Genomic DNA, 25,722 nt, shown 5'->3' on the forward strand with positions numbered 1-25,722 from the left:
CTAACATTTTCCTGATGCTAGGAGCAAGATTTTTTTTTTTTTGGAAACAGGAAATGACAGCAGATTTATTATTCTAGTCTGTAGAAAGGTGATACATGACATCATCAGATTTTCGGCTCCAGTTTGCTCCCTCACACTCTTCTCTGGTGAAATATTGCTTGGCCAGTTACAGGTCATTGCACCTTGAGGGGACAGGAAGTATTGCGGTGTCTGTGACTTGTTTTACAAATGCCAGACTAAAATCACCAGGTTCTTTTTTTTTTTTTTAACAACTCTTTAAAAACATATGAGAAAAGAAAGGAAAATAAAGTTCCTGCCTGCAGCTGCTCTGACACACACACACACACACACACACACCCTTCCTGTCACTCCACACTGAATCCATCTGATGAAGCAGAAACACCATAAATATATAGTCTTGTAAAGAAAGTTGTCAACTGTGAGTTTATAGGGTTTTTTTTTCTTTTCTGAGACACTCCCATTACGCAACAAACCTGTAGCTGGATTACATCACCGCTGAGCGAAAATCAGAACAGTGGAGCCACATCAGTAAATAACATGTATATCTTTGTGTCATGTACTGGTTGAAAATATGAGGAGAGCAAGATACACTATTGTATAAATCTGAAGGCTTTTGATGAGTCAAACTATATTTCTGCTGGTTTTGACATCTCAGAATGCCTTTTGTAAATATATGAGTCAACCCTGATGGCTGATGTTCTGTTTCTTGTTGAAAAGCTTATAAATTAAGGTTAGAGAAGCAATTACAAAGCCACAGTTGGTTCTTGTGTTAGTAAATTTCACTCTCAAAGTTTCCTTGCAGTAAATATCCATATCGGGTTCACACTCACAAGTCAAGGGGCTTAAAACAAACCTTCCTGTGGTGCCTCATAAACTGCAAGAGGTGGGGGGGCCCCACATTGTTCCTTCAAAAGTTCCTCCAAAAATTATTTCATGAACCTCAATGATGATTGTGCAATCCAAGCAAGCCTCTCTAGCACGTGCAGCCAAACATTGTTCAAACAAAGACATGTATTTTAAATTCTAGTAGATTTAAAAAGGGTTTTTAAATGCCACTCACTGCGGCCAATGTTGGAACAGGCAGACAAGTAACGTATGTCATAAAGTCATGCTTATAGTGAAGTATAACAGTTGGGAAACCGGTGAAACGGCACTAATGCTAATGCCGGGGCAGGCGGCTAGCTTGCACACAGTGGGCCATGCGCCCAGCCAGCAAGCTAGCTGCCGGGAGAGGCGGCTAGCTACCCCCCCCCCCGACTCCTTTATAGGCTCAAATTAGGATCATTTTAAATATATATGTGAGAACAAACCAAGGGGATGTACTACTTAACAGCATATATACGAAAATATATTGAAGTGAACTCAACGCACTCACCTGTGTGGGCTGCCCAGTTAGTACACCTGTTGTCCCGCTGCTCCTCTGTCCAGCAGTCATGTGACCCCACATCCAACAGTATACGTTATTATTTAATTAAAACATTTAAAAAAAAAAAAAAAAAAAAAGTAAGTAACCTTAATGAAATTAATCAATTGATGAATAGCTACATAAATGAATTGCAAGACTCTATAATAATTTCAGTGTTCATTGAAAACACAGTGAAAAACTGTAGAAGAATTATACTTCCTGCACGGACCGACTGGATCATTGCTCCACCAATAGGAGAAGGCGGCCGTGGAGTTGGACGCGCCTCCTCTCTGCTCCGACCAATCCCGTCACGGAGTCCGCGCAGCCTTATTAGCATACAGACGCGTAGTTAACACACTTTAAAATCCAGGTGACTGCGCTCAGTTTAACATGTTTTATCACGCAGAAAATCAGGATAAGAATGAGCAGCAGTGATGACACAATTACGGAAGATTTCCTGACTTCGTATGTGCACATGTACATGCCCTAACAGAAGTTAATATGCAATAATGGCATAGTTAGAATTAGAAGAGAATAATTAGTAAATGAAATAGATAAAATATAACAGTACAAACGCTAGAAGGTCCTGACTCCTGATGATTCCCCACAGGCAGTTATAGTATAAATTTAATAAAAAGCATGATGGATTTTCTCATGTTTACCAAATGCAGACTCCAACGGTACCTTCCATGATCCATAAATGTTCTTCTCTTTCTGATTAATAGTCATAGAAAAAAATATATTATTGTGTTTGCATTAGTTTTTATTTTTGCGATTAATAACTTTCACGTTAAAATATTTTTATTAGCCACACTTGCATCTGCTGCTGCTTCATTCATGCTTCACCATCAGTAGCTCATTCATCAGCTGCTTGGCTACCAGTTCATTAGTAACATCCAGTCATATTCATACAGATATATGAAGAAATATTAATATTAGTCTGTTGATATGACAGCAGTGTTTTCTGCCCTACCTCCTCCTTCAGTGTTAAAGATTTAAGTACTGATGACGTCAGTAACACTTGTTCATGTGTGTGTTTATTTTAGTTTTGTTTTGTCACTGATCTTTTGTTGATGCTTGGATACTTTAAGAACTTCCTTGAACACCAGTCTTTGTTATAAATTTAAAATTCCTTAACATAAGTGTCTCTGCATAAACTAAAGCATACTGTTAATCTCCCCCCTGTATCTGCAGATATAGTCCAGAGACAACAAAACTGTAACATTTCCAGTAGATACACTTAAGAACAAATCCACAGTTGATCTGCAAAGTAATTTCACAAGAGCAACATTTATTAAAATCAATAACATTTTGTTCTCGTGAGCATTGGACATCAGATGTACACAATATACAAATACAAGTGCATTTTGTAGCAAATATACTTTCTATAGAGACAGCAGCAGCAGCAGAATTGGCATGTACAAAAATACACATGATTTTTCTCACACAACACAACATACCAAAGGAACAAGATAATATATTTATATATATTTATATATTTCTGTATCATAAATATGCAGAGCTATACAGGTTGAACACAATTCACTGTAATGGAGATAAGACTTATAATATTAATAATACAGGATAAAGTACATTTTTAGACCATTTAAAATGGCAACACCTAACGTGACAATGGCCTTATTCCAGTGTGTGATCCTGTGGAAAAGTTAAATTCATAATAACACTGTGATAATACTCATGAAAACTGCTCTCACATTGTGCTAAGAATATATTATCTACAGGTATGTATTTACATACTTTGCAGTACATGAATGCACAGTGAAATAAGGTCATTTATCGTTGTGTCACCTAAGAAATCAGCACTGCAATGACATGAGCACTGGAACAAATATATCATATTATTATGGACAAACGTACAACAGCTAGAGAAACTGTTTTTCAATGGTGCATTCAACTCAACACACACCCTCACACACACACACACACACACAATCACACTCACACACCCTCACACACCCTCACACAACAGACTGTGTCCTTGACATTCTCGTGAGCCTGAAAGGGTTTCATGGCGAGGATAATGAAGTGCTATAAAAGCAAGAATAACGCCGTTTTCTCCCTCAGTGGCACAAGATTTCTCACATTCCCGCTCAGGACAGGCTGTCAATGATCACATCATATTCAGCAGCACTCTTGACTTTATTTCACACATACACACACACATCCACGCACACACACGCACGCACACATCGACAGTTTTTAAGTCTTCCTCCCCTGCTCCCCTCCCTCCCAGGTCACAGAGATATAAACCAGAGCTCCAGAGGACAACACTGTGTGCTGTGTGTCTGGAAACTCGGCCCGTATGAATAAATACCGACCCTACTGATTCACTGATTCAGATGTATAAACACTTCACTTAAGAGTAATAGTTCACTTAACAGATGCAATTGCAAAAGGTACAACTGCCATTAAAATAGTCTGTACAGTGGGGGCATCTGTCCTCTCCTCCTCTGGCACCGCAGCAAACATCACAGGTGTTATGGATAGCGCTGATAGCATGTCCATAGTATTTGCATTAAGTCAAGACCATCATCAGTCAGACCATATTGTTGTCATCACTGCTGCAGAGAGCAGCAATCAGATGTACCGTTACAGTAAACTGCAACACCTTTTTGTATTGGGCTAACTACTGCTGCCAGAAGGAAAGAGGTGTACATGGAGGAATATAATCACATAGATAATGACAACAGCTGTACACAAGTGAACACATCAGGTCACATCACATCACATCAGTCTTTCATACACAGTTTGAATGTACCATGTTCTTATTTACACGTACGACTCCTCTGCAAAAAAAAGCTGTTCGAAGTCGTCCACTCGTGGGTCGCTGCACCGCCTGCTCTGCCACTCCCTCTTCCCCTGCACGATAGCTAGTGCCACCTCCTGACTCCTCCGCAAGCAGGCATCTGCATCCTCCTGATCCTGCGAGGAAAAGTAGTCCCTCACAGCCCGGGTGGCGGAGGGAGACAGGCAGAAGCGTGGTTCAGCGTGGTTGGGCTCCACGTCTGACACTCTCAGGCCGCCGTCTTGGGTCTGACCCTTTGAAATACGAAGTCTGTTCAAGGTGAGGCTGGAGGTGAGGTTAGAGTTCGCATTGACCTTGTTAGGTTCAGATGCTCTGCGAGGGAGGGGAAGAGTCCTTCTCCCTCTGTGTACTTCCATGGCCGGAGTCAGAGAGTGAGACTTTTGCCTCTGCAGGACCAGAGTGGTGGCGCTCTGTCCATAGAAAACACCCTGCGGGGGCTGCACACACTCATGTCCAGCCAGCCTGTGTGTGACATCACTTCCTGCGGGTGGTTTTGGGTTGTTAGGACAGGTTGGGGGTTTGTGGGTACAGGTCAGGTCGTGGAGCTGCCTCAGCTCTCTGACCGTCAGGGGTTTCTCTGTCCCCTTGTAGAAAGGGGAGCGGCTGCGCTGCAGCTGCAGCAGAGCCTGCTGGTAGGACGGAGGGCTGCTGGATCTCCGCTGGCAGTTTTGATTCATTACCACGGCCTCGGGGGCGCCGACAGAGCAGCCGTTACTGCTTGGGTTGGTTTTCCCGTTTACCACAGGTGAGTCCTCTTCTGCGTGTCCATTATCAGCCTGCTTTAGAGACAGGCGGCGGTCCTTCTTCAGCCACATGTTAGGATGGAGGCCATGGGGGTGGGAGGTGGTATGGCTGGTCCGCGGAGGCAGGGTGGGCTGTGGAAAATGAGGCGTTGCTTCCTTCTGAGGGGGGGAGCCTCTGGGTGACACCTGGGGTCGCCCAGGAAAGTTAGGGGAGAGAGAAGTAGGTTCAGCCAATGGAATCACCCCATTGGTGGCATAGTCAGTAGAATACTGTGAGAAGGCGGAGTCTAAAGAACTGAGGGAGGAGCCCGTGGGTGAGGTTGCCGGTGACGACAGACTGGAACAGCTGGCATCCAGTCGCAACGGAGGCGGAGGAGTGTGCTTCACCTTCCTCCACCCACCGTTCTGGACTTTGACTCCTCCCTTCTCACATCCATCCTCTCCCTCCTCCTTCAGCTGCAGCCCGTTCAGCCTCTGCTCCAGAAACACCTCGTCCTCCTCCTCTCCCTCACCTTCCATGGCAGCATCATAGCTCGCCTTCCGTACAGGCAGCCGGTGGTTATCGGCATGAACCGTCACTGTGCCTGAAGGCGGCGTGCTTGCCAGGGCCAAGGCGGGCTCCGAACTCCTCCTCAGCCTCCTGGGACCCTGCGAAGGGCCGTTGGCCTGGCGGGCGCGAGGCTGTCGAACCGCAGGGCTGAACCTCCTGGGTCTGGCCAGCGGGGGGAGCTGAAGCTGGAGGTCAGTCTCGGGGTCGGGATCAGGGTCGCAGTCGCTGAGGGTTATGACAGAGTCACGGCTGCGGCTGTCAGGCTTGTCCTTGTCACGAAGCGGCAGCTGCTCCTGGTAGGGAGACTCAGGGTCATCGTTGAGCTCATTCTCCAGGCTGTCATAGGACGAGTCGTTCATCTGGAAGGACGACACATCTGCAATAAAAGAAAGAGGAGGAAAAGAATTTTATTATTTGATTTAGATTAAAGTGTTAATCAAGATAATATAATACAAAAATAAACACAATAATTTAGCAAACAAAACGTACAAAGACTTTCCTTCCCAGTTTTATATGTAATACTGTATGTAATGGTAAAGTAGCCCTTCAATTATAAATTAAATTAATGAATCAATTATTAAGTGTCTTTCCACCCACTAGCTTACAAAACTAACAGTCCAAGTTCCACAAACTTAATTTATCAACACAGCAACATACAGCAAAATGCAGCTACATCTCTGTACTGGTAGAAACTTCATCCACAAAGCTGAAAAAGTGAGCGCAGTCTGACAGAAACTAGGATCAAATCTTGACCCCTGATCTGAGTGAACAAAGTCACAGTTCACCGCTGGAGACGAAGAGAACAGAGGACAAAGCGCCGTCCCGCTGTGTGCTCCCTGACCTCAGTGGTTATTTATAGAGCGAGGAAGGAGAAGAAAGTTGGCGGTATTTATGAATGAGGAGATTCAATGCCGTGTTAATCAGCATCTGTGACCCCGGCAATCACTGAAATTACAGCAGGTCGATGTGCTGACCCCAATCAACAGGCCTGAAAGAGCCTCGGCCATTCAGTCGCACACACGCACACGCACACGCACACTGAGCTAGTCAATCTCAAACCACCTTGTAAGACATTTTTTTGGGTGCAACACACTGAAGCATTGTCGGTAAACTTTCAGAAACACAAATCAAGGATCTGTTCTTCACCCACACACACTTTAAATAAGACTTTGACCTTTACTGTGACCTTCATAATTACTGTGAGAGCTACAAGAAGATATTCTGTGGGCACATCTTTGCTTTACAGACTTAGCTGTGCTCTTTCATTGCATTTCTTATGACTGAGAACCGAAAGAAAACAATTTGATCAAGAACTGCATTTTAAAAATTGTAGTCTAAAAATCTAGTTGCAGTTTTGTCTGTTTTATGTACAATCAAACATTTCCAACTTAAAAGACTTATAATTCAAAGCTCTGAATTAAATTGTCAGTTTGATTTAAATAAAAAAAAAAAAAAAATCATGTGATTAATCAGGTAAGAAATATTTTGGAAAGAGTCGTTGCTGTTTTTTTGGACACAGTATTCCTGTCATGTTACTGACTCAGCACTTCGCAACCCTTCATCTCCACAAGTTTATATAACAGAGCTGAATTAGAAATGTCATTGTTGGGATTACAAGCCGATATAAATGATGTGACAGAGTCCGTGCATGTCATTTCAGTGGTTTACTGAAAGAACAGAACTGGGAACTCTGAGTAAAAGCCAAATCCACAGACTTGGCCTCCAGCTCCAGAACAACTCTATCAAACTCTGTCTCTGTCCGCATTCTGTTCATTTTCTAATTTATTGATGCCACATGATTCATACTTCAGTTGATTCTCTCCCCTCTCGTCTCTATTCTCCTCTGCTCTGCTGGTTCTCAGTTACCTGATCCGTGGTCACTGCTGCTGCTCTTCTGGCTGAAGCTCCTGAACAGCGTGGTGACGTCTTCTCCCAGGACGCCGCTGCAGTTCTCTATGAGGAAGCGGACCAGCTCACACACCTGCAGGGAGAAGCACCACCTGGTTATAGCGTGAACTCTCTTGACTTCGCTTTTTTGCTGCTGACAATTCATTTTCATTGTCGTACAGTTGGTTGAAAGTGTGATTCTGTTTACGCAGAGCTTCATTTGTTGAAGCGGGTCCTCGGGGGAAGCAGCCAAAGTTCAGCGGTAATTCAGCAAACATGCGGTTTCCAAATGTCTATGTCAGCACAAATTAAACTCACAAATCTGGAACATGCACACACACATACACACACACACACACACATACTGGAAATCAATACATTCACAGCCCCTAGTGAACGTTTTAACATTGATTACATTGGTTGTGATGGCGTTCTGAAACTGTAGCTGCTTGTCCTGTAGCTCCTGCCTCCTTCATTTTTATGACATTATGACCTGAATAGTTTGTGATATCACTTCCAAAGGTTGTGTTTTTGTGTCCAATGTTATCATTCTGAGAAAAGTTTGCGTTCATTTGTTTGCACTGATGTCGACCTTCCAACCCCTACACAAGTATTTGCATTCCACACCCACCAAGAAAACATCAAACTCCTTCTTTTCCAGTCCTGGATAATGTCCTGATAATAATATATGACGTCACGTATTGGCTTTGATTAGCGCTCGCTCAAATGCTTGTTGAATGACCGCAGCTGGGAAACGACAGACGAATCCAAGTGTGGGAGTTTTGGACAGTAACTTTTCTCAAAGCACAACTTTAAGATAATTCATATTACTGTATTCATCATCACATTTAGGAGCAAACACCCCAAATCACAGCGGCACGCCTTTTTCGCAGCAGCTTCCAAAACGAAGAGTCAACACAGCGACCAGCTCAGTTTTGAAACATGCCGACGGTGTCTGTGCTTTATAGGTATTATCAGCTCAGCTGGAATCTGTCCTCAAACAAATCACTGTATTTGGCTGAAACCGCCGCCTCTTACACTAAGCAGACAAAATTTACCAAACACATGACGTCCTGTGACACAAACAGTCGGCGTCATACCCTCCCCGGCTTGTGGAAAGTTTCCACTAAAACCTGCCCGTTGTGTTTATGCATTACTTCTTTTTCCTGTCGTCGTTCTGACTCTGTGACACTACGGGCAACACAGGCCCTCCCTTTGTTTGTCTGTTTGCAGGCCAGATGTTGTGTGTTCACATGTGTGTACGGTGTCCACATGCATGTGACAGAGCAGTGCTCAGAAGAGGAGTAAGGGATAAACATTGTGCACACCCGGGCTACACTGTTATGTCATTTTTCATATTATAAAGAAATAAAAGTCTCACTTCCCTTAAAGCAAGTGAGAAAAATCTGACAGTGTGGGGAGATCATTTTATTTCCAATAAAAACCAACCTGTTTCTTGATAAGTCTTTTTAGCCGTGTACTAAAACTACCATTGATGGTCCATTTGTTCTCAGTGTACCTGGCAGATGATGGGAGATGAGTGGTATTTTCAGAGTTATGTAACTTAATGGGGTCCACAGTAATTTTACTCTAACAACCGGGCACAGTTAATCCCTTACACTTGTTACCAGACAGCAAATGCACCATGTTCCTCCTGGTTTTTATCTCCTCTGCACGTACACTGCTTATTTCTCTTCAGAGAGCACACGTACTAATGACTGCTGTATGAAAGCCCTGAGGCCACATTTTTGTTGGATTATGGGTAATTCTCAGCTCTTTTTTCCATAAACTGCAGTGGCAGTTACCATTCAGTTACACAACAAATATGAATGCACTGATGTCTCGTCTGTCTGTTCCTCACTGCCTGCCACGTGGCTGACAACGCTGACGTCTACAGGTAGATAGATTCCCCAGAGCCTCTTCATCATCTACCAATCATCTTCAATAGAGTGAGACAGTTTCTGATTAGAGGAAGATAACTTCCCCTTTAGATGTTGTTGCTATTCTGTGACATCTGTCTGCTATCAAAGCACAGTGACATTCCTGAAGAACAGCACATCACCTGACGCAATTTTAACTGGTAACTGCTAAGTATGTCTTTACCAGTCAAACAGTGGGCAATCAGTGGTGCAGATAACATAATCAATCTATCAATTATTTACACGTCAAACGTTTTCACGTCTCATTAGAAACTGGGGTTAATTTGGTTGGAAAGTGAAGGGTTAATTTAGATGTCTAAGTTACATTAAACTATTGTTTTTTACTTCAATTAAATTTCTACATGTCCATGTGAAGCAGGTCCAAACCACAAGCTGAATCATATAACTGTTAAAATACTCTTGAACCAACACTTCACTGTTCTTCTTGAGGACAGACTCCATGACTACAGAGGAAGTTAGCTTAGCTGGGCTAACATGTCTGAATTAAAGAGTGATAGTAACTGCATGTCCCTCCTCGACAATCGCATGTGAGCTGTAACACGTCCAATAGAAATGTATGGTCAAACAATCAAAGAAAGTAAGAGGACGATAAAAACGTAGCGTTACTTCCTGTTGTGTTGATGATACTTTATTTAAGCGTCATGTTTCTAAATCTAAAAAACATGCAAAAATAATAACAATTTCTTCTGAAAATCCCTATGTAGACCCGTAACCTGCACATTCTCCAGAACCACTGAGCCTGTGTTATTTTGTTGAAATGTCTCGTCCAAATAATTAAAGGAAAGACGACATGTTGATTGCACAACTCGTCAAAATACTAGTGTTCTTCCTTTCCTTTTTAATTCTATTGTTTTCACCACTTTCATACCCCCCCGTCTCTCTTCAGATTCCCTCTCTACTTCCCTCCCTTGATTCACTCTCTTCTTACCTGCCACTCTCTCTTTAATTTGGCTTTCCTGCTCTCCTTCAATCGCTCATTGAGCATTCCTCACTGTCAGGCCGAGAGGGCTGCTACGTGATGCAGAGCACTGTTAGAGAAAAGCCTGCGGGCACGCAGAAGACTTTCACCCGTCCATCCATCCATCAGCAGCCTATTCAGAGCTGTTTCTTTTCCTTTAACTCTGTGATGTGTTATCTTAAACTCTCTCTCTCAACCATTCAGAAACACAGGAAAAAACTCAACTGACTGCTGTAGATCATTCACAAAATATCTGTCTGTAGCGTGAGCGCAGGTTGAGAACGGACTGCCACACTACACAACATCACTGCAGGATATATGGAGCATATACACAATCTGCACATGTGCGTGGGCGTGTGTGTGTGTGTGTGTGTGTGTGTGTGTGTGTGTGTGCGTTCACAGATGTCACAGCTGTGTGTTAGTGGGTCATTTCTGAGTATTTCTGAGGTCATCAGTCAACACACTCATCCAGCAGCCTGCAAGGAAGAGTCTATTTATCTGCCTGTGTGTCACTTTTCTGTTTCTTCCTCCGCTGGATACTGTCTGCGACTGTTATGTAGAAAAAGTCAGTTAAAAAGGAAAATAAAGCAGGAGAAAAGTAAAATTTTGGTCCACATATTTCAAGATCAAGCTCAGAAGAAAAACATCTTCCTTTTGAATGATTTATCTCTGACTCCATCTTAAGTGATACTCAAACTAAAGCTGTTTTTACCTCAGAAGCTCCTAAACAGCAACGTTCAGCCAAAAACATTTAAATTATATGCTGCATGGAAGTAGGAGGGACACAGAGATTAAACCGAACTGGCTAAAACTGAGCGTTCACGTGTCTCCAGACAAGGTTGGAAACCAGCCATTACACGGCCAGGGGCCCACGCTCGTTTAATTTGGCCCCTGGTTCCAACCGCAAAGAGAGGGGGGAGGTGGAAATGTCGAAATCTCACTTTGTTATTTTTTTAAAAGTTTTTTTCCCAGAAAAAAGGGGCTGCCTGTGCTCAGGCCGCACACACAAACAAGCAGTGTGCGAGAGGGAAAGTGTTATCAGGGGAGTGTTTGTGAAAGAGATATTTAGGTATTTGCGGGTGTTGAGGGAGCTTGTACTGACAAGAGTGTATATATGTGTGTGTGTGTGTGTGTGTGTGTGTGTGTGTGTGTGTAGAAAGAGAGAGAGAGAGAGAGGTGCTTCAGCAACACAATTTTCTGCTACAGTTAAACGCACACACTTGGCCTCAGGATTCTGTAGGAAATTCTTTGCATGTTTTCTCAATGAACCTCAGCCACCCCAAGGACACACACACAGACACACACACACAGACACACACACACACACACACACACACACACAACACACACACACACACACCACACACACACACGCGTGCACGCTTGTACTTCTGTATTTGTGAGGACACTCGTTGATATAATGTGTTCCCTAGACCTTTACTCTAACCTTAACCATCACAACTAAATGCCTAACCCTAAAGCCAAGTGTTAACCCTCAAACAGCCCTTTGAAGTTGGGAGAACACACACACACACACAACACACACACACACACACACACACACACACACACACTTGAGAAGATAAGCAAACCAGCCACCCACAGAGATTGTGTGTATCTGTAACAGACCACAAATCCAAAAGCTTTGTATGCTTAATGTCTCAGTGACGACACGGTGGGCGAGGGTGGGCTTCCTCTGTGGGCTCTGGCTGCTGCAGCTACTGCTGCTGTGGGATCAAGTCACTTCAGGTTAGCCTGGCTGACCAACATATGAGGGAGAGAGAGCAAGCAGTGTTGCTTCACCGCTGCGTCAACTTTAAATCCCCAAAAATACACTTTAGTGGCAGAAATGGTTCACAAGGAGATCAGTGCAAACTAACAACGACTATTTTCTGCAGTTGTACTCATTTCTGATTTGCTTTGTTACAATCAAATATCAGGACACCTCACATTTATTTCTGGCCAACAAAAGCTGAGTGAATAAACCCAGAACTATCTGTTGGGTAGATACAACTAGAGATACATGTTTGTTTTTGTAATTTTCGGAGAACTAACCCTTTAATGGTGACATAAGTCTCTAAGTAGTAAATGAGATACATATATCTTCCTGTGTGCTTAAGAGTAAGTCGGCATGAAACTGTGAAGCTTTCCTGTTTCGTCTTGCTCTAAGCTCTGGGATCTCAAGCTCAACACGGAGTAAGAATGTTGTGATTTTAGCTCATGAGCGATTGTCCGTGATGACAGGTAAACGTGACTGAGCGTGTGTGTGTGTGTGTTACAGCTGTGTGTTAGTGGGTCAGCTCCCGCTTCGAGGTCAACGCTCCCATCTGCAGGGAAACCTTCAGTCTGCTGACAAATGGCTTTCGGGCTGACAGAGATAGTGAGTGCATGTGAACATATATGTGCTGCATACAGTATGTTCGTGTGTGTGTGTGTGTGTGTGTGTGTGTGTGTCAGGAAAAACCACAGTTTCTTACATGTCAAACTCTCGTCTGTGTGTCTGATCACATGTGCTTCATATATATATATATATATATATGAAGCACACACTCATGCTGAAGCAGTTTGCTTCTATTATTCCACTGAAATGTTAAATTCCTCAGAGTGTGCACAGTCGCAGCCAACATCCCAAACACACACACACCTATAGCAACAATTTTACAAAATACAGTTATTTGCCTTCTTGCCAGGTGTTGGATGAGAAGATTGATACCACTCTCATGTGTGTACATTCAACACAAAGCTGGAGCCAGCAGTCGGTTAGCTTAGCGCAGCTAGCCTGGCTCTGTCTGAAGGTAAATGAATCTGTCTGCCAGCATCTCTAAAGATCACTGATTTTCAACTTATATCCTGTTTGTTTAATCTGCACAAATTCAAGAGTGTAAAATAAAAAATTTGTGGTTTTAGAAAGGGTCAGGTGCAGGACTGTTTCTTGACCGAGTATGTATATATAAATATATATATACATAACAACAATTTTCCAGATCTGAGATTGATATTAGCTCCGTTCCCCAAAACACTCCATATTGTGCGTGTATGTTTGTTCTTCCTCACCTTCTTGGTGCCCTCCCCCTCCATCTCGGGAGTGCTCGGCGCTGGGGCCCAAAGCATGCTGGGAGCGATGCAGACAGACAGGTTGAAGGCGTTCATCTGGTTGTCGTGGGCGTTGCCTTGGATACAGTGCAGTATGGCGATCACATGTCGCAGGAGAAGCAGGTTCTCGCTTGGCAGGAGGTGGAGCAACCTGAGAGAGTGGAGGAAACGATGGTTAATGACTACAGCAATCATAAAAAAAACAACATCTTGTTCTAAGTTCTTGTTCTCACAGTGTGTGAACAAGAATTCTCCACAGGCTCCACAGGAATTTTTCCACTAACATTTTCATTGTTGCTTTCACATTAGTTGTTTTTTATTTTCTTAAGCAAAAGGAATTCAGTTTGTTGTATTTGGATCTGGAGCAATGCCGCCCTCTCCCTCCGTCTTCCCCTCTCTAGACATAAACAGGGTGCAATTAAAGGAAAAACCAACAAAGTGCCACAGTAAGGTGTCGGGCCACCGCACGCCTCCAGAACAGTCATTTATTCAGTTCTTTCCTTTAATTTGTCTGCAGAATGAAAGCCTGTGTGACTTGTGTGTGTGCGTGTGTGTTTGTCCTTGTGAGAGAGAGACAGCTGTTACGTTAACAGCAGGATTTTGGCATTAAAATAATTTTTTATTTTTAGGATTTGAAGAGAGATTTCCTACCTCTGGACAGCTTGCGTCCTCTCCTCCCCTCCCTCCCCCTCCATCGCATCCATCCACTGGTCGTACAGATCCACACACAACATGCTGCCCGGGATATTTCGCAGGAAGTCCTGAAAGCAAAAATGATATCATGAAAAATTATCAATTAATTAAACATGTCTTACAGCTATTTACTTTATCGAATAATGATTTTGTATTGGTAACACTTTCATTTAGCTGATTGACTTATCATTTGTAATCTTTTTTGTTCTCTAGCCTTCTCTTGAAAAAGCTCGAGCTCAGTAATCAAGACCTGAGTTTATCATTTAGTCTAAAAAAAAAAAAGGCAAATATAATTCAAAATAATTCAAAAAGTAAAGTTGCACTTGAAGTTTTGTATTTTCACTTTAGTAAAAATGAAAAACGATATTATATTAAAAATCAATAAACAATTGAGTCAGCGTGCCACAGAACGTTGGTCATCTGGTGCATGAAACACCTTGAGGAATTCACAGAAAAAGCATCATCAAGATAATAAGGTCAAAAAGTAAAATACCACACTATCAAAAGCATAGAATGAGACAACGAGGAAGTAAGAGCAAAGACACTAACTACGGTTCTTGCACTTAAGTTATTAATAGGATCAGGCATCAATTAATTTTCAGTCGGTGGACTAACTGATTAACAATAACATCGTTTTTGTCCCAGGTGGTGGACTATCCTTGTCCACTGTGCAGAACACAGGTAAAGCACAGCAAAGTCAAAGAGGCAAGATGAATAAGCTTTGTAAACCCCACCCAAACCACCTCAGCTGCTCCCTGGATGCCCGCTGCTGCAGCGACTGTTTGGCCTGGATGTGGAACAATGCTGCACCTTGTGTGTGTGACTGGCAGCCTGCCTGGCTGTGCAGAGACAGATTATCCTGTCTGGACTTATGTGACTTTGGACGCACATCAGTCGATCCTGCTTTCTGTTGTCTGGTTTCAAACGAGTGAGACAGGGCAGAGCTGTGTGTGGCTGTGTGTGGCTGTGTGTGTGTGTGTGTGTGTGTGTGTGTGTGTGTGTGTGTGTGTGTGTTACCTTGAGGACAGCAGCAATGATGAACACGGACTGGTGCGAGATGTCTGGGTCCTCAGTCCCACTGTCCAGTCTGTCCCGCAGCTCCCGGCAGGCTTTGGCCCCGGCTGACCGCCTGAAGACGCCCCTGGTGTAGGGCCCCTCCAGGTACAGGAACACCAACATGTCCTGGAGGGAACAGGGAAAAGGAAGATTACACACATAAAATCTCTTCATACTAACTTCTCATCAATATTCTGAAAGGAGCAGCGATTAAGTAAATTGATCTCCTCATTCCCTGTTTGCTTGGTTTATTGTGGGTTCATCGTTTCCTAAAATCAGAATTTCTCCAGGACAAATGCGATGAATCTGTCTTATTTCCTACAGCCTCAAATGGGTTTTCGTTATTTACAAAGAAGAAGAAGAACTCAACGTACTTTTACAATGGAGCAGCACCATATCATCGGAGAGGAAACATTTTTTTTCAGATTGTAGAGTCTGAATTGCTTATGCAACAGATGGGGTTTCACTTCTCTGGTAATTCCAGCAACTACTTCTGTCTTTAACCTGACCCATTTATGTGAGCCATACACCAAAATCTAAACATGAGCAGGTGTCGACTGTCATTAATTAATTCGTAATGCAGTGATCTTATAGTAGCAGTACGCAGCGATAGCGCTGCAGTATATCAAACAAAAGCTCCAAAACTGAACCGACTTCCTCTTCCCCCTCCGCAGCTACCATACACTGTCGAGCCCCAAATCATCCCGTGACCCCCTCCAGACAGGGTCCTGACCCCTCCTGCTGGCGTACATGACCCTCCACTTGGCTCACCATGACAGGCTTGGGCAGGCCGTGGTCGGGAGAGCAGATGGAGCTCAGGGGTCGTCCGAACAGCCGTCCCTGAGTGGGAGAGAGCGAGGTCGGGGACAGGGGCAGGCCGTCCAGCTGTGTGCTGGAGCCTCTCCAGAAAGGCCAGTTGATCAGAGACCTCTTCCTCTTAAAAGACTTCTGCTGACCAGGTTCTGCGGAAAAGACGGAAGAGGAAGAGGTGAGCTGTGGCTTCAGTTTGCGCGCAATATCCAGCAGCGCTCAATGAGTCACCATCTCACTGCAAAACTGTGACATGCTTTATGTAATGTTTGTTTTTTTGTTATAATGGCTTTAATTTTCTTAACACCTGATTTGTTAAGGAGCCAGCCGGTAAGTCATGCACATGTATACAGCATAATGTAAGACTTAGGGCAAAGAAATTAAATTTATATATATGGCAAAAAGCACGACCTGCACAAAAAAAACTATAAACGAACTGATCTGCTAAATTTCAGCCACATAATTACACCCTGAAAAAAAGTGATGAAGGTGTGGGTGAGACATAGAGACAAAGATGGACAGTGTAAAACAGAGAAAGACACCAGAAAAGGCAGAAGAAGAAAGAACCATTGATTCAGTGTTTGAGAGAAACACATGTAGACCTGCCCTCACGCTCCAGAGAACCATTTAATTTGAAGTGTGTCTCTGTGTGCGCCAGTGCGTGTGTGTGCATGTGTGTGTGTGTGTGTGTGTGTGTGTGCATGTGTGTGTGTGTGTGTGTGTGTGTGTGCGTGTGTGTGTGTGTGTGAAATGACATCTATGGAGCCCTCTGTGTGTGTCTTACGGCTTATGACTGTGTGTTCCTTGTTGAGGGCTCAGTGGTGCCAGGTATCAATGTCTACCTGTGTTGTGTTTGTGTTTGCGTGTTCGTCTGCAGGTGAGTCTTCTCTGTGTCTACCTGTTCTCTCTGACATAACAGCTCAGCGTGTTTCTGCAGTGACGTTCTGCAGACATGTTGATGGGAATGTACAGCAAATATTTATCGTTTAAAAAAAATGACTTAAACCCAACAAAAGGAGAGACGCCATTCAAGCCTATGGTTACCATAGAAAATAAAGGACCAACTTTAAAGACGCTGCTGCAACTTTCTAGTTCTAGTACAAATACCTGTAAAGAAGTAGAGCTGAACACAACCAGCCAATTAATTGATTAGTTGTTGGACAGAAAATTGATTGACAGTATGGTAATTGATAGTTATTAAGGTTATTCATTAAGCAAAATACCAAACATTTGCTGGTTTCAGTGTCTTAAATATGATTTCTTGCTTGTTTTCAATTATTGTAAAATATATCTCTGGGTTTTGGGAATGTTGATCGGATAAAAGAAGCAATTTGAAAATGTCACCAATCCATGAATTGATAATAAAAATAATCTTTAATTGCAGCACTATTCTGGATTTCATCTAATCTAAAATATCTATATAAGCAAGCGACATCTGTAAATTTAGTACTGCAGTAAATCCGCCGTATTATAACGTAACTCTAGCAACGTTGATTTGCCAACATTCGTGAAATGATAACATTGATGTTATTAAGCAACTGTGATTTGTATCTAAGGGTCCCACCCTTAGATATTCTCTCCCAACAAATGGAGGATTCTTTCAGTGGGTGGAGGACCCAGCAGCACCAAACAGGGCCCAAAAAAATATGTGGCATGCCTCACACAGAATCCATTATTTAACAATCTGCCGTGGCGTCATGCCCTAATACACTCTGGAACAAAGTTCAGCCGTAACAGAATTACTGGTGTGCTCTGGCACCTCTCAGCAGGCCTCGCCATCGCTGAAAAAACATCACCTCGCTGTAAATCAGGCGTTACATCATTACAGCAGTCAGGGAATAGTTTCAGAGAGGAGGAATGAGGAGACAGACTGCTTGTCAACTGGGTGGGCAATGTCTGTCATGCTACAGTAACCTTCTGCTGGCGTGTTACAAAACAGGTGCTACATGGAGTATTTCTCCTCATGGGCAATAAAACACAAGACCAGGCACGACTAGTTTAGCCGAGTCTTCATACAATCAGGTCAATGTTGCTTTCTCTTCTTAACCTTTACCAAGTCGTTCTTGTTTTAACCAAAACCGGTTCCTTTATCTAAACTTAAAGGAGCTATAAGGAAGTTTTGCTATCACTACATAGTCATCGTTAGCATTAAAAGCTGTTTACTTACCAGTCTAGAAGAAACGTTACGAGTTCAGCATCAAACTTCATTCCTTCACTTGTCGAGAGCTTTCGTGTTTTGCTTCTATTTCTATTACTTCTTTTCTTCTACTGAGGTTAGCATGTTAACCAGCTAGCTAGCCCTGGCCCTGTCGGACCATCTCGTCATTCTTCGGGCTGCCCTGAAGAAGTGGCGCTGCTCAGAGGATTTATCTTAACCTCTTGTCTTGTAAACCCAAAGAAGGCTGAAGCTCTTGGAAAGACTGGTACGTAAACAGCTGTTAATGCTAACATTGGCTATGTAACAATAGTAAAACTTACAAATAGCTCCTTTAACCAAGCAGTTGTTTTACCTGCCACTTTAACGCCACATCAGAAAACTTTGTTTGGGCTGTCAGTACCTTACTTCTTGATATTTTTACACAACCAAAATAAGTAAAGTAGTTCCTTTTCCTATGCATGAAACCAACTTTGATAGATTCTCTTAGATTCTTCCACATTGACCTGACTTAATAAATTAAAACTTCCATCCAGAGGATGAACCACCTGGACGTCTGGTGGTGATCAGGCTCCGTGGGATGTGAGAACAGGGAGACTTTTGACCTCTTCCAGGGACGGACAAGATAGTTTTATGGCTAATGGAATAGGAAGAGAATAGACTTCTTGCCACGAGTGAGTATGCACCATCTTTATTTTGAATATCTGGCATAATTATGGGCTGTGAGCAGGCCTGGGTACTGAATCCCTATATTTCTTTTGGTACCAGTTAAAATGTGATGATAGCCTCAACTATTGAACACTATTAGGAGTGTTGAAGAATAAACACCTGAAAAGGGGGCTTCTATCAGGACTTCCCTCAATGCACACACACACACACACACACACACACACACACACACACACACACACACACACACACACACGTTCATTAGCTTTCGGGTTTGGGTGTGAGCGATTAAGCCTCTATGGCGGTCCGGCTGGTATGGAGTGATTATGTAAGATGCTGTTATGCTTGAGCAAAGGAATCTGAGGCGAAGCTTGTGGTTGGCAAACTGGAGCCTCTTTGACTGGAAAACACACTTTTTCTTCTCAACTTGTTTTCCTTTAAAACTCATCTCGTCCTTTTTCCATCTCGCTCTCTGCATCCGCAGCTCGTCCTCGCTCCTGTCTTCCGTCCTCTTGTTTTTATTTCTCTTCCATCTCCTTTTTTCTGCCCCTCTAATTTTTGAGGTGCCCTTTTCAGTCTGCCCCTCTGTAAATTCCTCTTTCTCTATCTGTTGTAGTCTGTTGTTTCTTTTTCCTTCACCTCCACTGACCTTCAGACTTACTCAATAGCTGTGTCACCTCTTTTCACTTTCCATCTTCCTATTCTCACACTCATCCGTCCCTTCTGGGGTTTCTTCCCCTTTGTCTGGCTGATGTTTTTCTTATTCTGACACTGCGTCTGTCCTAACCCCTGCTGTAACCCCTTGTCCGCTAAAATCTCCTTTCCCACCGTTCTCGATGACTCCTTTTCTTCTTGTTCGACTATTGATTCATACTCAGAACCAACAACACGACTGTACGCCTCTGAGTGTCGAAAACCAGCACAAACAAAGTGAAATGGTTTATGTAAGAAAAACAAATTCTGAGGAGGTACTTTCTGTTCTGCATTAATACTTCTGTATCCTCATACTTCTTCCCGTGGTTTCACAGAGCTAGATTTATGGATGGATTCTTGACACTGACCAACCATCTACTTGGAAACCACAACTGTCATATTGAGGAAAAAACTCATATTTTTCAGACACACCGGTTATAAATAAAATAAAATGAAATAAAAATAAGGAGATTAACTTTTAAAGTTTTCAGTTTGGAAGCAGTTTTGCTCATTTTCTTCACAGAAAAAATGTGTTTTTATCCAAATTAGACCCAAAAAATAAAATTAAATAACAGCATGTTGGCTTCCCTTGGCCAGATAGCGTCAGAGACGGTTCACTGATATTAACATGAACATGCTGCAGAATTTCTTGGTTTTAAAGTCGCCCACATATATATATGATTCTGAAATATACTTTTGTTCTGGAAAATGTGTCATGACTCCCCAAAACGTCATCATCGGTCTTACCTATAAGTTGAGCCTGTCCTGGGGCAACCTTGCTGGGTTTGAGGATGAACTGGCACTGGGTGTCCGGAGGGAGACACTGGTCCAGCAGCAGCACCCCTGGACAGTCTGTGGGGCTCGTTGGATCCCTCCCTACTCCTCCTGCTAGTCCTCCACCACTGCTCCCGCCGTCCCGAATGTGGCTCATCTTGATGCTAAAGGGAAACTCGTGGCCTGAATGAGAGGTCAGGGCCCAGAGGTTAGAGGGGAAGGGTCTGGTATGCGCACGGTCTGTGCATGTCACATGGAGCCAAAGTAAAAAATCTGATCCAAATTAGGGCAGAACTAGCGTTGTGCAATGACAAATCACTAATCTGGATTTGGGATGTTAGGAATTCAGTGTGAACTACAGAACAAAAGATTATGGTAACAAAATGTCACTGAAATACCGCTGTGTCACAAAACTAACTGCTCTGAAACGCTCCCAGATGTTGACTTTTTGGCGCACCACTTCTGTTTGTTCAGTAGTGACCCCCCAGTATGGTTATTCTCTGAATTAGAACTGCCTGTTCAGCCAAAATATTCGTTGTGGGAGGGATGAGACAGGATGTTTTTTGTTAGACTTTAATGAACATACATGTGTTTTCCTAAATGTTAAACCGCACCATGAGTGAAGATGAATTCGGTTTTCATAAGAGCATCTTGAAAGGAAAAAGAGTCGATTTCTTTCTTTTTAAATCGCTCACTTTTTTTCTGGTTGTGTTTTATCAAGAAGGTTTTACAAAGTAATGTCTACAACAGGTGGGCTCACCAATGAGAGGGTATGGAGGGTCGTCCTTGCTGGAGCTCACCCACAACCGGTGGTCTTTGACGCAACCCTAGACAGAGAAAAGGCAAATCTGGCTTAACAAATCTATTTTAACATCTACATTAAAGATTTTGTTGCTTTTACTTTTCAAGGTATCTTCATAAATGCACATCTGCAGTGAACAGAAAGCTCCACAAACACTGTAGAGCTTCATTTTAAAACAAATGTTTGTGCTATTCTATAAAATTACTCATTTATATGTTAATTTGAATTTTTTAAATGTTAAACTTGCTATGTTTATTTATATATGGCCACATTTAAATAAATGCTATTCTACAAAATGTTCTAAAACATTACAAATCTTGGGAAAAAGTGTCACATCACACTACTGTGTATACATGCTTCACACGCTGGAAATCCTTTTTTCAGACAGTCTAGTATTGATACTCTCAGCCAGATGTTTAACAGACCTTATTTCTAAAGTCCAGACTGGAAAGTTACAGTAGAGGCTATTTTTTCCACATCACTGATTCGCCTGAAACTGTTTTTAACATCACTTCAAAGTACAGTCACTGGATATTAAGCTGAGCATCAACAGCGGTCTTTGGTTACTCACCGATATGCCGAACTGCAGCAGAGCCATGCGGATGACATCAGTGGTGCTGTCAGTGTTGCTGACCGCGAGCGTCTTGGCCTGGTGGAAACATTTTGGAGACATTACGGAAATATGTAGCCATTTGTGTGCTAATAAATGATAGCACTGCTGCCGATGTCATTAATTACCCACTTAAGGACAGACCAGGCGATCAGACAATATTCATTTCTGTGCTGACAGAAGCAATACAGAGGGAAAGAGGAGAAGCTTACATATGCACAGTTTCCAATATCCTTTGCAAATATCTTGAGTGGAATGGTCTTGGGGTCATCCTTCTCTTTTCCCTCAATTATCCGACTGAGTGTGGGGGAAAAACAAAGGAAGGAAGTCAGCGTTAAAATAAAAAGAGCATTTGAATATAAGTTAAGTTCATTTGGCCAGTCCAGTACTGTGATATGTGATATACTGTGTATATATATATATATATATATATATGATATTTATGCCAAATTAATCTTAGCTGTAAATATAGTATATGCATTAGCTTGACTGTATCGTAGGCGTTCAGATCTTATAACCTTCGTCAGGCCACTTGATTTCTATGAATTCACAATGTGATAACTCTAATTCACTTTGAGATGGCTTCTGTTAACCACTTCTGTTACATCCAAATCTAATCTTTTATGCCCTGTAAGGGAAATTTGATTTGCAAAATAAACTTTGGGCTAAAAAGACTAAAACGAACCACTGCAAACACAGTATTAGAAGGTTTAACCAAGCATTTACCTTTTGATGAGCACCAACCATTTGTCCTTGTGCTCCTCGGAGCTGAAGAGAAGTAAACAGAGCGACACAACATAATCAGAGGAAATCGTGTTAAACGCAGTTGTCTGTTTTTCTCTGTTATGTAACTCCAGTTAGATAAAAACCACAGACTTCACCCCAGGACATGACTGGAATCTTTCTGATTGAAATTGTAACGGGTGGGTGTGAGTTTGCGCCACGGAGGCAGGTGCAAATGTACAGCACATTATATGCAAATGTATTTGCATGTTTGTTCCTGCTGTGCGTGTGTGTTATCTACTCCAGCCTTAATGTTGGTGGGTTCAGTGGCTTTACGACTGACTTAAGGGTTTATGGATTTTGTGGTTGCGTGTTCAGTGTTTTTAGTTCCCGTCTGTGATGTACATCTGAACCTCAGAACTCAGTGTACTCTTTCAGAAGTATAGTGAGTGACTCAGAGAGACATTTTAGAGATGTATTTTGCATGCTTGGGATGGATAAATATCATGCAACTGTCAGCGAAGTTATGTAAGAGGAAATGAAATTACATTTTGCTCTTGTTTGATTAAATTAAAGATAATCTAGAAAAAATAAAACTATGGCTCATTTTCCAGACATTCTTCTTCTTGAATGTGAAAAATTTGCTCTTGCTGTACTGTGAGAGTGTGAGTGTGTGCGTGTGTGAGAGTGTGTGTGTGTGTGTGTGTGTGTGTGTGTGTGTGTGTGTGTGTGTGTGTGTGTGTGTACCTGAAGGTGGCCACACAGTTGCAGGTGGGCCAGCCCATGACAAAGCTCCTCTCTGGGTTGGTGCTTCCTTCACACACCTCTTCCATGCAGTTGGCGGTCCACATCTCACACACTCGGACTTGGGCCTTCACTTTGAAATGAGTGGGAGACCTGTAAAAAAAATAAAACAGTGTGCTACACATGCTTCACATGTCCCAATGTGATTGCCAAATTGCTAAATTAACAGTATAAAACATTAAAAAAAAAGAAAACAAAAAATCTTCACATTTGAGAAGTTGAAATATATTCATTTCCTCTGCAAACCAATTAACTGACTTGTCATTTCAGCTTTAGACTCCGCAGCAAATACATTCTTCAAAAATGGCTTCTGGAAATATTTGTGTGTGAAAAACTGAAAAATTGAGTCCTCCTTTATCAAGGAGTTCCACAGGGAACTTACTTAGAGCCCCTTTAGTTTGAATCTGAATCTGTTTTTGTCAAATAACATATTTCCATAAACCTCTGACATATGGCAATCTTACAAAAAACTTAATATAGAAGCAAAATATTAAAAGATTGGGCTGTTTTCAGAGGTTAAACACAGGCACAAGTGTATTTATGCACCACTACATCTGTGATTACAGAGGAGAAAACTCATGCACACATGTGGAATGCACACATCCTCTCCCTGCTATTACACAGATATAAAGCTACACAAATGCACATACGCACAAACTAACCTCTTCTCCATCTCTTTATTTTAAACACGCACATGCCAACACACATTCCTCTAACTCACCCTGAGTTCAGCCACAATGTAATAAAGCCAATTATAGCGTATACTTTCTGTGCTGGAAGGGTCAGCTCCACCCACTGGCACATGACTCCCGGGACAGACCACAGAGGTCCTGCTGTGTCTGAACTGAGGGGTGTGTATGTACAGTAAATACATAAGTACACAGAGCTGAAGTCTGTTTCCGTCTCTACATGCCTATGTGTTTATGTGTGTGCATTAGTGCATGTATATGTGTGTGTGTGTGTGTGTGTGTGTGTGTGTGTGTGTGTGTGTGTGGACTTCAAAAACATCAATGTGCACTTTAAGTTTCTATTTTTGAATGTGTGTGTGTGTGTGTGGTGTAGTTTGTGGGTGGGGAGCCCCGTACTGTAGACCCAAGGCAGGCCAGTGTGGCTTTGATCTGAGCCAGGCTTCATATGGATTTAATTGGTTGGGAAATAATTACATACTGGGGAAAAATGAGGGAGAGAGAAGTGAAAGAAGCGGAGCAGTGAGGGAAGGAGAGTGGAGGGAAAGATGCAGCTCCATCCTCAACAGTTTATTGTTTGATATCAGTGTTAGAGTAAAAAATGGGAGCAGATGAAATGTTGCTTCTTGGTGTCTCAAATTTGTTTTACTATTTTTTCCTGTTTATGTCTCTTTGTTTCCATTTTACATCTCACTCACACAGCCACATAAACACACACTCACGTACTCTCTCTGTCATTTCACAAATCACAGAGGAAAACTTACTTGGCCTTGGCGACGAGCAGTGTGTCCGTGAAGAGGAAGAGGTGTCTCTCCTGTGTCTGCAGGCCTGTCTTTAGCTGCGTCTGGGCGTGACCCAGGAACAGGCGGCCTGGACACTCGGCCAGGAAGGCCTGGACAAGGGGACATGACTCTGGGCTGACTGGCGTCAGGCAGCTTTCCCTAGGGGGACAAACCCGAGACAAACACACAAACAGCATCAAATACTCTATTGATCCCCAAAGGACAAATTTGTGGTTTGGATGAGTTTGAATGTTAGCATGTCTCTGAATAGGTTTTGAACCCCAACATTGGCTGTGGTTGGACTCAAACTCTCTTCACTTCCCTCAACAGCTACTGTAAAACTACCACTGAGCAAAGCACTGAGCACCATACATGCTGTAAAACTATGCATTTTCAGGGAGATCTCTCTTTTCAAGCTTCAAGACTAAAATACAAAAGGTGCATCAGCTAAATAGGATATAATTTAAATATAACAAAATCACAGCTGAACACAATATACTCATACACATACAAACACACACATTTGATGTGGGGAGAGTCATACTGTATACTCTCCTTTAATCCAGGGTTTTAACTGTGCTGAATTTGCACTAGGGGATTTTCCGCAACTCCAGAGCGCAGAATAACGATAGAGCAGCAAACATGTAACTAAAACACATGAGGCCCATGTTGCCGTGAACCAAACTTGGAAGAGGCTGCGAAAAGACTAGTGTCCAAACAGCTCGTACAGCCTCGTTAAAGTCCAACAGTGGAATATTTACCTCATTATTTACTGCATTTTCTCTTTACTGATTCCTCACAGTTGCTGCCACACACATAATCAAGCACTGTCAGTAAAATAAATATTGGACTTTTGGACCCGCAGTGCGATCGTTTGGCTACAAATCATGTGTTATGTTGCATAAGCTGGTTGGAAAAAAATCTGTCTGACATTGTTTGGAGCTGCACAAAGACGAATAGTCAGAAAAGGCTTAGAGAGGCTCCTGCCAGCATCAATGGGACCTCTACTGTTAAACATGGGGTAAATAGTGACTGACTGCC

At 42.6% G+C, this 25,722-nt stretch overlaps 1 protein-coding gene across 2 annotated transcripts in view; it reads right to left on the bottom strand.

Moving 5' to 3' along the window:
• Positions 1 to 2,697: 2,697 nt before the first annotated feature.
• LOC130177715 (rho GTPase-activating protein 20-like) overlaps positions 2,698 to 25,722 on the bottom strand; it is a 55,928-nt gene continuing 32,903 nt past the window's right edge. For both annotated transcript variants that reach the window (XM_056389637.1, XM_056389638.1), the window contains exons 3-15: positions 24,664 to 24,840; positions 23,157 to 23,306; positions 22,413 to 22,454; positions 21,899 to 21,983; positions 21,648 to 21,725; positions 21,035 to 21,101; positions 20,248 to 20,457; positions 15,945 to 16,135; positions 15,135 to 15,299; positions 14,076 to 14,185; positions 13,386 to 13,575; positions 7,413 to 7,527; positions 2,698 to 5,922 (exon numbers count right to left, since the gene is read on the bottom strand). In XM_056389637.1, the coding sequence (XP_056245612.1) occupies positions 4,217 to 5,922; positions 7,413 to 7,527; positions 13,386 to 13,575; positions 14,076 to 14,185; positions 15,135 to 15,299; positions 15,945 to 16,135; positions 20,248 to 20,457; positions 21,035 to 21,101; positions 21,648 to 21,725; positions 21,899 to 21,983; positions 22,413 to 22,454; positions 23,157 to 23,306; positions 24,664 to 24,840 (3,286 nt within the window). In that variant the 3' untranslated portion in view covers positions 2,698 to 4,216. The remainder of the gene's footprint in view (positions 5,923 to 7,412; positions 7,528 to 13,385; positions 13,576 to 14,075; positions 14,186 to 15,134; positions 15,300 to 15,944; positions 16,136 to 20,247; positions 20,458 to 21,034; positions 21,102 to 21,647; positions 21,726 to 21,898; positions 21,984 to 22,412; positions 22,455 to 23,156; positions 23,307 to 24,663; positions 24,841 to 25,722) is intronic.

The sequence above is a fragment of the Seriola aureovittata genome, chromosome 11, assembly GCF_021018895.1.
Source record: "Seriola aureovittata isolate HTS-2021-v1 ecotype China chromosome 11, ASM2101889v1, whole genome shotgun sequence".
Lineage (NCBI taxonomy): Eukaryota > Metazoa > Chordata > Actinopteri > Carangiformes > Carangidae > Seriola > Seriola aureovittata.